Below are 11659 nucleotides of genomic sequence, written 5' to 3' on the forward strand. Positions count from 1 at the left end.
TCAGTCACTCGATGGATTCTGCGTGATGACATGACCCACAACAGTCCTCAGACATGCCTGCATGCTTGAGTTCACATCCTGTGATAAATCAGTTTTAGGTGGTTAAATAAGTGTGTGTGTGCGTGTGTGTGGTTTAACACATCTGACATGCAATAAATGACTCTTTCCTGAAATCCAACATTGTGGTTTTGGTTCAACTTTACAGTTCGACCTTGTTTTTTTGAGTTCTGATGTTGTATCCATCCATCCATTTTCTACCACTTATCCTGTTAAGGGTTGGGGGGGGGGGGGGGGGGGGGCTGGAGCCTATCCCAGCAGTCTTCAGGTGAGAGGCGGGGTTCACCCTGGACAGGTCACCAGTCCATCACAGGACCAACACATAGAGACAGACAACCATTCACACTCACAGTCACACCTACAGTCAATTTAGAGTATCAATCAGCCTCGTCCCCTCTTGATGTCTTTGGACTGTGGGAGGAAGCTGGAGTACCAGAGAGAACCCACACAGGAACAGGGAGAACATGGAGACTCCACACAGAAAGATCCTGTGATGGAGCCGGGACTGGAACCTGGAACCTTCTTGCTGTGAGGAGACAGTGCTGACCACTGCACCACCGTGCCGCCGCTGTTGTATTCCATTACAGAGAAATATTTAAGCCCTCAATATTGCACTTGTTCTTCTTTGAACACACATTTCACCACAACATTTTAATTTTATTTTTGAAAAAGACATTTCGATAGTTTTGTGCTCATACGGTGAACCAGAGCCCAACCAGTTTCCAAACTTTTAATGTAAAAGACAGAACAATACAGAATTTGGTGACCAAAGGAAAATGGCCGCATTATTTTGCTCATTTGTCCTTCTCTTTCTGCTCCTTGTCCTTCTTGTCCTTCTCAGCCTTGGCCTCCTCAGCCTCGTGTCGCTTGATGAGTTCTTCTACTTCTTTCTGTTTCAGAACCTTGATCCTTGTTTTCCCGCCCTCTCGCGTCAGGGTGGCGATCTCCACTGAAAAAGCACATCAAATACAACCTGGTGTTATTATATTATCATCTTGAACCTCTTGGTTACATAGTAATCAACATCAAATTTATTCATAAACATGTTACCATTAAAATACAAGTCCAACATTAACATGTCAGTTAAAACTAACCAGGACATTAGAAGGAAACACTGGCACGCTGATGGTTGCACCAACCTTTCTCTGCAGACAGCTTGCTGACATCCATGGTTTTGTTGAGAACTTTGACGGCCAAAGCCAAAGCAGAGGACAGTGTCATCTCTCCCTCTTTGTAGTCCTGCTTCAGCATGGACACTGCAGCCTGCCGCCATGACATCAGAGGATGAGCAGCATCATTTCATTTCTTCCCAAACTAAACCTTAACTAACAGGCTGAACCTTGTGTTTTCTAGACACGTACAGCATTTTTCGATCATCGATAACATACCAACTGCCTGGAGAATCTGTTCACACTCACCGCGCTGTTGTTGCCGATGCAGGTTGCCTTCCAGCCTCCGTAGTTGCCGCTGGGGTCACTTTGGTACAGCTGGAAGCCGTAGTGCTTGTCCCAGCCCATGTACAACAGAGACACTCCAAACGGCCTCTTTCCTGTCACCAAAGTGCAACTGTTGGAGGATCATTCCGCTGTTTTTGAAATGATGCAGGCAATAGAGCAAGGACGTGCCAACATGGAAGTTAGCATCATCGTGGGCTCCTTCTACCAAAGGCCAATGTGATTTTTTAAAAGATGCTTCTGGATGGATGCAACCTCACAGGGTGCTGGTTATAGTGCTCTAACTTAAAATTGAAATACTTCCAACTGTTCTTTTGCCCAAGAATTTTTTTTTTTTAAAAAACATTTCAAACTGTGATGCAAGCGTAAAAATAAGAAATTATCCTTTAGCAAATCCCCAAATTAATTTATTTACAGATTCTAGTAGCTCTCTGCTTCATGAGTGGAGAGACAAGAGAACATGCGCACGACCAAAATGTATGACTGAGAACGTTCAAACCAATAGATTGAGAGCCAGATCAAGACTCGTTTTAAGCTACAGCGCATCACATTTTCATCTCAATGAACAGCCCCTACATTCAAGCCCTGGAATGAGTTCACACATCAGCTCAGCGCCACCTGTGACACTGTGTTCTGCCCTAAAGCTTTACGTTGGAATCCTTCAGCAAAATGGAAGTAACAGAAGCATTAATGCAGAAAGGTACAGTCCAGTTCATCATACCTCCAAACTGTGTGTAGGCTTGCTTGATGTCACACAGCGCTGTCACCAGCTGCTCACAGGGGATTGGCTCCTGATACTGCAGTAAATATCTAGAGGAACAATTTCAAGTTAACAGCCTGAAAAACTATCACTAGAGGCTCATTAAGCTCTGAGACGAACATCAGTATGAGATGCTTTGATGGTTTTGCCTACTTAAATTAACAAATATTACACTTTTTTTTAAAGAACTGCATGCTTATTGTTTCTCTGATCCAAAACCTTTACTTGTGACTTGCCATGTTCTTTCATGGTGGGACTGTCTCACTCTCATGTCTTTGTAGGCAACAATATTTCAGGACTAGTCTGTGATGAAAGGAGGTAAATGGAACGGCAATGAAGTGTAATGGGGGCGTGACGTCTGAAGTTACCTTTGTGCGATTAGCCGCAGTTCATTGGTCAGTACATTAGCATCTGATGTGATCCCAGCAACACTGCAGGCCATGTCTCTGAGAGGGAATCACACCAGACCAGGTCCCAATGTTAGGATAACGGATCTCTTTATTTTCTTAATGTCCTCATAGAAATAGGGGCTACACTGGAGTTCGGTTCACTCACTCGTTGAGCTTGTAGATCTTCTCAGAGAAAAAAACCTCGTCCAGTAGTTTGTGGATGTTGCGTCTCTCGGCTGCTAGCAGCACGCCATCGTTGGCGAGAATCCCGAGACATGTCCCTGCATGACCAATTGCTTCCATGGCGTACTCCACCTGATACAGGCGTCCTGAAAATACAGCCGGGGTGTTTACATAGATGACACAAATAACAAAATAAATATACAAACTACCAACAGTTTCATGCAAGATTTGGTATTCTCTGGGGAAACAATTGTCAAACATATGAAACTTGGCTGACAGATATCAGGAAGATTTAGAGCGTGATGCAGCATCTTGGAGCCATCCAGATTCAACTCAGTTTGTTCACCTGGATACAAGAAATGTCACTTGCCTTCCGGTGAAAATATAGTTGTCCGGGAATCATATCTGCGAGACTAAACATGGAACAGGAAAGCAGATATTAGCTAACAGAGAGAGAAATCACACACTCATACTCAGTGAATAAATAAATAACGTAACCTACCATATTGTCACGATAGAAGAAACGTCCTATGAAAATAAAAACACTCAGTAAGATTGAGTTGAATCAAAAAGCAGCAGCCAATCAGAGAATAACGTTGTCGCATTACTGTTATGCTAACATGACTTCTACTGTAACGGGAAACATATGTTGACTGCTGAATATGATCTGTAAATTAGTTTTTACAATTCATTCACACACGTTAAAACATTTGGCGAAGCACTAATGAGTGTGACAGCTAGCTAGCTAGCTAACTACTGCTCAACACAATGAATCTGCAATATCTGAGCATGCTAGTTCGCTAGCACGTTAGCTCACAATTAAGAAAGTCTGCAGACAGAACATAATCGAACCACGTATGGTGGGATACGACAATTCTGCTGCGAATGCTGAAATATTTATCTCCTACCTTCGATAAAGTTAAGTACGTTTATCTATTTTCCACGAAAATGAGGGCCCTTCAACTTTCAGTTTGATGCTTCTTCTTCTTCTTCTTCAATCAATTTCCGGCAGGCTGTAGGCTGTGGCGCTTCATCACGCTCTCGTTTGGAGTAACGCCGCAGTGAGTTGAAGGCTCAGCAGCGCCACCTTCCCGGGGGAGGACAAACATGTTCTTCTTCTTCTTTTTGTCCGCGCAAAGAGTTCAAGAGTTTAAAAATTCAAGAGTTTAATTATTTTTAATTACTTAGTCACATGTATAATTGATGTTAGATACCCGTTCGCTAAGGCAGCAACGTCAGCTAACTCACTGCGCTGATGAAACAACAGAATAAATTTTCGGTATTGTAGGTTATGATCTTGCAGACGCGCTCTCATCCGGGCCTTGCGGTGGTCGGTACAGAAACGTCGTATCAAATAAGACTTAAATAAAAGATGACGAAGAAGAAGGAGAGCAGCCGCTCGCTCGTCATTGGTTGTTACGGAAGCATGGCGATAGGTTAGCTGATTAGCTCAGAGGTCGCTAACAAACCCTGGGTCATAGAATATTTAGTAACCACTCGATTGGCCGGGTGTCAACAGGACGTTTGAGGGGCGGCCTCCATGGAATAGACGTAAACACCTGTCACAAAAGGTAAATGATCATTTATATTCAACAGTCACGGTTCAATGGTGCTGCATCTATCTAGCTAGCTCATCGGTAGCTTACGCAGGAATGTGAGCTGAGCTATGAGGCAGGTGATGATGGAAACGTTGGCCGGGGGTCTTCCTCCATCACACGGCTGAACTCGCACCTCTCGGGCGGATTCTCACTCCGGCCCTCGACCGAAATATTTCCATCGCGTCTTGGTGACGAGCAGAGTAATTTATTGAAACACGGACATGCTTCGTATTTGTTATAATATTTCGAATGTTGTTTTATCAAACGGCCTCAGCTGGTTAAACCGACCTCTGGACCCGCTTATTGTGATAAGGCGATAGACACAGACCAAGGAGACGAAACCTATCCGGTCAACAAGTTTTACTGAGGTCAAATTAATGATTAAGTAAAAGGAAGTACTTGCAGCAGTACTGCAAAGTGTGTTACTGGTTTAAGAGTGATTGTGTTGTTGATAACTGCATTTATGAAGAGGGTTGCACAATTGATCGTAATGGACTTTGCAATCTAGCCTACTGCAATATTCGCATCTCAGGAAGGTGCACGATTCGTCTGTAAAATGTCAAGAAAATCTGCAATTGAATCAAACTCAAAGTCACGTGTTTAAACGGCTTCTACTCATCCAACTGTCCAAATCCAAGAGACTCTTTCATGCTAATTCTCATGTTTAAGATTCTGTAACCAGCAAATGTTTGATATTTTTGCTTGAAAATTAAAATTAACACATCATTCAAATTCTTAACTTGGAAAATTGTTGCCGCTGTAGTTTTGACTTCTCAGGTAGATTCACACACATCACTATAATTTTCCAGGGTTCAGTGAAGGTCATGTAGCAGTAGGTGATAAAAAAGAGACAATATTTTTGACAGATTTTACTTTTTATTCTTTGCTATCCATCACCAGTACAAACTGACGTGCTGTTGTTCTCATGGTCTCCACTCAGTCCTCCTACCGAGAGGTGCAGGTTGTGTAAACTGGCGCTGCTACTGAGTGTTCTGCTGTTGGCAGGAATCAGTCTGATGAGGGGGCTGCTACAGCTGGCAAGATGCAGCAGAAAAGGAACGTCCAGATCATTGAGTGGGAGGACATGGACAAACGGAAGTTCTACTCTTTTGGGGTGTTCCTGACCTTGGCCATCAGGGCCACCGTCTACCCGGCCACACTCATCCGCACTCGCCTTCAGGTGCAGAAGGGCAAATCGCTGTATAATGGCACCTTTGATGCTTTCTTCAAGATCCTGCGGGCGGAGGGCATACGAGGCCTGTACCGCGGCTTCCTGGTCAACTGCGTCACCCTCGTCTCAGGCCAGGCTTACATAACCACCTATGAGCTGGTGAGGAAGTACGTGTCCCAGTATTCTGATGACAACACAGTCAAGTCTCTGGTGGCGGGCGGCTGGGCCTCCCTGGTCGGCCAGAGCATCACTGTCCCCATAGATGTGGTTTCGCAGCAGCTGATGATGCAAGGCAAAGGCGCAAGGCACCTCACCCGCTTCCGGCTCCACCCCGGTGCAGAGAGCGCGAAGCCACAAAATGTGTTTGGCCAAACCAGGTCCATCGTCGTTCAGATATTTGCTGCTGATGGTTTCCGAGGCTTCTACAGGGGATATGTGGCATCGCTGCTCACCTACATCCCAAACAGTGCTTTCTGGTGGCCTTTCTACCATTTCTACACCGGTAGGACGAAAGACATCTCTTTGAAAGAATATAAAAAGAATGAACTGTGAGGCAAGACTGTAATGATGCTGCTCTATTCAGACAAAGTCCTGATCAATATGACATTTTTGGGGGGGCCGATATGGATATTGGAGAGTGGAAAAAAAAAAAATCGGCTGAAATTCTTTGTGTACCAATTTAAGCTACAAATGCGGTGCAGATGTAGTATTCCCTCAAACGTAGTTCAGACGCTTTGTCTAAGAAATGTATTGATGCTAGAACACTTGATTGTTTAACAATAAATCATTTTTATTGTCCAAAATCGTATCGTGCAGCTTCAGAGCACTCCATTGGACAAACGATGCAAAGGGCATCAATTTTTAAAGCCCACCTGACCACCAGACCCTCGCCCTTAAGCTTGTGTAGTGTGGTCGAGTCCATGTCTACTCTCCAAACAACACTGCGTTTGTCCTCCTGAACTGAGAATGAATGAATGGATCAGGCCGTTGAGTCGTTTGTGTCTGTGTTGTCCAACAGAGCGGCTCTCCAATCTGGCTCCCAGCAGCTGCCCTCATCTGATCCTACAAGCCGTGGCTGGACCTCTCGCTGCTGCATCTGCCTCCACTCTCACCAACCCCATGGATGTGGTGCGGGCCAGAGTGCAGGTAGCCTCAGTGCTGGTGGAAGAACTAGATGGCATATGATTGAACATGGACACATCATGGTGACTGAGATGGGGAGGGACAAGCAGAGTGGCGGCTGGGTCTGCTCTGCTTTTTGCTGAATTGATTTGTGGTGTTTCAACTTGCTGCCGTTGCTCTGTGGCAATCCCGGAAACTCCAGTGAGAAACAGGACAGATGTTACTGTCCAGAGAGAGAGCATCAGCTGCTAACTCAGCTCTCATCCACTGTTGGCTGTCCCTGAGCAGTACTAGCTAACCAAGAATAACATAGATGTACATGTACTGTACAACATCAGCCCCGTGATGTGATTGTAGCAGCAGCTGGTGTGTTTCACTTAGCAGCCATGGTGGCAGCAGCTCACTGTTTTAACACACATAAGCTGATATAAACTCTGTAGGACCTTCAAGAAATGCTCCGACTTTTGCTTGTTTTGCCACCTCCCCCAGAGTCAGACAAGAGGACAGAGACCCTCCTCTCCTCCGTGCTGCATTAGAGAGCTGAGATCCCCAGAGACCAGCTGACAGCGAGTTAGCTTAGCACAATGAATACTAGTGGATGGGAATTGTTAGCATACCTCCCTCAGAAGTTATCAAATAAATCAGCATCCCTGTTTTTCCTGCTCATTGTTACAGTGCAAATAACTTTTCCGTGTGTGTGTGTGTGTGTGTTCAGGTTGAAGGCAGAACTTCAGTCACTGAGACGTTCAAGCAGCTGATCAGAGAGGAGGGCTTCTGGGGTTTGACCAAAGGACTGTCAGCGCGCATCATTTCAGCCACGCCCACTGCCATCGTCATGGTGGTCGGATATGAGACGCTAAAAAAACTGAGTCTGCGTCCGGAGCTGGTGGACACAAGACACTGGTAGAAGCACCTTGACATATTTCACATGGACCGTGAAGAGAAGAACTTCCTCTCTAGTTTTGGTGGCATCTCGATGCTGAGCGGTACAAAACGGTCAGCTTCTGGTTAATTACTGCGGCTCTGTTCTTCCAGAACTTCCTGTCCTGCTGCATATGACTCTGCTGTGTGTGACTTATAAATGTCCTCAGCAGCGACTTATGCTGGTGAATGATTTCATGTTTGTGTGACAGGTGAACGACACTCACACACCACTCAGGCTGAGTTCAGACCCAAACCAGCACTGCTGTGAAACGCTGGTTCTGGTTCTTGTGCTGTGGATAGTGGAGCACTGCAGCACAGAACCAGAGTCAACCTGACGTCACGGCGCAGCGGTCAGTCGCCAAACTTACAGTCCACGCTGCAGAACCGCCACAGTCTTTCATCTTCCTTGGGTTTGTGAGGAGAAGAACACGGTCCGTGCTGGGGTGGAAAATGTCCTCCTGTCATTGGGTTTAATGGCAGTTGGAGAACGGCTCACAACACAGACACGGATTACATGTGACACACCCACACTGGTGCTTAATCACTGCAGCGCTTGATTTGGTCTGACTCTGGCCCTACGTGTGTGTGTGTGTGTGTGTGTGTGTGTGTGTGTGTGTAAATGGATAGGCCCATTCCTGGCATCAGAAACGCCAATTGTGTGCTGAGACGTTTTGAAACTTCCTTTTGAAAGCACTGGATACAAGAACGTTGTGTGGTTATGTGTCACTACGGGGAACAAAATGGAACCGGGCCAATTTAAATCACGGTGGTTGTGCTCAGACGTGCGTTTGACCATTTGCTTCAGTTTGTTAGTCAGAAACAAAACAGCGGCCATCGCCGTTCACACCAGGGTGCCCGGTGTGTCGCTGTTCAACAGGGATGTCGCCTCTTTTCTGTTCTTTTAATCGACAGTGGAAGCAGAGAAATGACTGCAATTTTAAGTGTTTTAATGATTTTTTTTTCCAATGGAGAATAGCTTGGAGGAAGTAGTGCTCCGTAATCCGACATCTGCTGTAGTCCCTGTCTTTGCTGTACCAGTACAGACGGCTGATCAGGGTCGGCGGTGTGTTGTTCAGACCATCAGCAGCTCTCAAGTTGAATTCCATATCTCTTTTGCTATATTTTTTTGCCTTTTAAATCACTGCCTTTCTAGCGGCGTAAAAATTAAAGCGTTTTTTTTTTTTTTGGTGTTACGTAACATGCACATGAAGAATCGTAGATTGTCTTGAATGTTGCAGGGATCAGTCCAAATGGACTAAATGACGAGTTCCACACCAACCAGGAAACTCATTGTGCGTTTTTAAGCTGCTTTTCTGTAACATTGTATGATGTCATGCTGCCGTTGTAGAGGCTGGTGCAGCGGTCAAGCTGGTTTGGTGTACAGGGGTCTAGCAGGAAGTGGAGACGTTTACATGAGCAGATGGAATCCTGTTTTTCATGTTGTGACAGTGAATATCTGAGTGCAAACATGTCAGTGTTTCAACTTTTCCAGCACAAAATGTGGGTGTACAGTTCCTGTAAATGTCTGAAAATAATGTGTATGTTCAAGATTTGATTATGACCGCTTGGACGTCAGGATTTCAACCCAGAGATTTCCAACTTCATTGCGTTTACACTTGGATGGGAGAAAGAACACACTCCGGATCAATAGGTGGCAGTAGTGCACACGAAAGTGATTTGCCAACCATCAAAGAACTCTGAAGAATGAGAAAAGAAGTTAATGTTTTACTTTTATTGTTCTAGGAGACATTAGGATAGAGAAACGGAAAGATGCCCAAATTCCTGACACCGTTCACTTCATTTTTTCCGAACTCCCGACTGCTGAGTTGTCTCGAACGCAGCATGATGTGATCCTCTAGTGCAGCTCAACCGCTGTTGCTTGTGTCGTGTTTTAAATTTTGAAGGAAGGCAATCAGAGAAAATGGGTGCATTCTCCCTATTATTCTTGTGATATAAACTGAAGAGATTTTTATTATCACAGAAGAATCAAGATGATGCTTCATTCCGTTCGGATGCAGAACACTTCCTCAAAGTTATTAAATGAGCTCAATCATGAAGTCATGAACCGTAAAGATACGCGTTAGTTTCACACAATGTTTTGTGTCTTTTTTTTTTTTTTTTTTTACGAAACTTTTTAATTGTTGGGAGGGAAAGAGAAGGAAATGATGCAAACTTCCCAGATAAGATTTACTTCTGCCCTGGAATTTTCTTTGCAGAAATTAAGCAGAATAACACATTATATACATAATGTTTCACTTTGTCTCGTCTGTGTTTTAATTCTACTAGTTGTTCAATAAAACATCAGGTCTGTGAAACCAAATCGGCTGATTCCTCCTCACTGTGCGATAGAATCGTCTGTGGTCGAGGTGAACCTTAAGGCAGATGTGAGTCTGTCTCTCCGGTCCTAGATTACCTCAACAGCCGTCCATCAAACCTGACGTGAGCGCCGCTGCCGTTCCAGCGAACTGAAGACCAGAGTCTGAAGGGGTTTGGATGGGCGGTTCTCATTTTCACTGAGGGCACCGAGTGAGCCAGAACCTTCACTGGCTTCAGCGATATCTTCGTGGGTGAAAAAGAGAGAACCTGTCTTTCAATCAATTTTTCCCATTACAGACCCTTCATGTGGTGTAAAGGTGTGGTCAGCTGACTGGGACACCGAGCAGCGAAGAGCTCATGCAGGGCTGGCGTCTGAAGACATTACCACCTCATTTAACGGGTAACCCTCCAGTAAATCCGGGTGAGGGACATTAGACATGCTGACGGACACCAGCCGCACGTCACGTGAATAAATAGATGCCATGATTATTCTCAAACTGTCTGTGGTTGCCGTAATTTGATGAAAACAAAGTTTAAAATCAACCCTTTGTCACCACCAACATGAAGACATGCATTTTTATGACTGCGCTGCTGTTTATGTGTGACGGCAGACAATCACGTTTTCTTAACGTCTGTATCGACCTGACCCTGAAATGCACCATGCAGGCTCCACCCACCATGCGTGCCGCTACTATTCACAGAAGTCATGTTTTGTTTGAGCTTCTTTTTCTGAAACTGTCACCTCAGACTCCTCTGGGAGTTTGCTGTGCAGGCAGGAGGTCCGAGTGGAGGAAATGTGATTCTCTGGTCTAATGTGAAACATGTTAGTGTCTCATAACTGAGGGGCCAACGTGCAGCCAACTGAAGGTGACGCACTTGACGCCAAAGGTCAGATGTCGTAATATCTCATTAAATCTGGAACACTTTTTCTCAGCGGAGAAATCCACTGATGAATGAAAGAAAGGAGGAGGCCTTGCGGAGCTGACACTGACACTTCCTGGTTGGATGACGGAGTGCTCCCCGCTCTGCTCTACACATTAATTATCAAGCAGTGTCTGGAGGGTACTTAGTCAAAAAGATTGATGATGGAGGAGGAGGGGGGCAAACCTGACTTGGCTGAGGTTAGAGGAAGGGCCTCTCATTCTCAGGGGATGTCATGGTGTGTGTGTGTGTGTGTGTGTAGGCCAGGAGTCGGCATAGCACAAGGAACATTTTTATGAATACTGACAATAAATGTATAATTAGAGCTTTCAATCCATGATGTGATTTACGTGGACATTTCGTTCTATTGATTTCATACATGGAAATGATCGAGCGCAGCAGTAAGAGCTGAGTGCTTGGTTCTCTCAGAGAAAGGAAGCTCCCATTCAAGCCCCCACAAACGGGTTCCTGCAGCTAAACACAGCTAAAATCTCTTGGCACTTCAAATGAGGTGAGTCCAATTGGGTGGAGACTCCTACATATCACAAACCTCGTATTCTTTTTATTAAGGTTCTCTTCATCCAAGCTTTGAAACCTCTACCAGACCAGCCCAGGCAAAAGGTCAGACTAAGAAATACTTTATTGATCCAACAGGAAATCGGCTGCCGCAGCTAAACACGAAGCAAAAGACATACAACACTTAACACTTAAATTAACCTTAATTTGTCAGCTATGTATATTGTCCTCTTTAGAAAATGAGAAAT

At 44.9% G+C, this 11659-nt stretch overlaps 2 protein-coding genes across 3 annotated transcripts; one reads left to right on the top strand and one right to left on the bottom strand.

Annotated features, from left to right (window-relative positions):
* Nucleotides 1-704: 704 nt before the first annotated feature.
* LOC147269037 (proteasome subunit alpha type-4) lies at nucleotides 705-3886 on the bottom strand. Its single transcript, XM_086227087.1, has 9 exons — nucleotides 3752-3886; nucleotides 3346-3371; nucleotides 3214-3256; nucleotides 2827-2989; nucleotides 2640-2717; nucleotides 2233-2321; nucleotides 1476-1606; nucleotides 1197-1320; nucleotides 705-1006 (listed from the first exon to the last, which is right to left on the bottom strand). The coding sequence occupies exons 2-9, from the start codon at nucleotides 3346-3348 to the stop codon at nucleotides 852-854; spliced, it is 786 nt and encodes a 261-aa protein (XP_086083213.1). The 5' UTR covers nucleotides 3349-3371; nucleotides 3752-3886; the 3' UTR covers nucleotides 705-851.
* A 213-nt stretch (nucleotides 3887-4099) lies between these two features.
* LOC147269038 (solute carrier family 25 member 44-like) lies at nucleotides 4100-9971 on the top strand. 2 transcript variants are annotated; one of them, XM_086227073.1, is made up of 4 exons: nucleotides 4100-4414; nucleotides 5382-6114; nucleotides 6631-6758; nucleotides 7450-9971. In XM_086227073.1, the coding sequence occupies exons 2-4, from the start codon at nucleotides 5484-5486 to the stop codon at nucleotides 7639-7641; spliced, it is 951 nt and encodes a 316-aa protein (XP_086083199.1). In that variant the 5' UTR covers nucleotides 4100-4414; nucleotides 5382-5483; the 3' UTR covers nucleotides 7642-9971. The 2 variants fall into 2 exon arrangements, with proteins under 2 accessions (XP_086083199.1, XP_086083190.1); XM_086227064.1 differs by having other exon boundaries at nucleotides 4105-4414; nucleotides 5447-6114; nucleotides 7450-9970.
* Nucleotides 9972-11659: the final 1688 nt, after the last annotated feature.

The sequence above is a fragment of the Aulostomus chinensis genome, chromosome 2 (genome assembly GCF_037954235.1).
Source record: "Aulostomus chinensis isolate RoL2024-O1b breed Wild chromosome 2, RoL_Achi_v1.0, whole genome shotgun sequence".
NCBI classification, from domain to species: domain Eukaryota; kingdom Metazoa; phylum Chordata; class Actinopteri; order Syngnathiformes; family Aulostomidae; genus Aulostomus; species Aulostomus chinensis.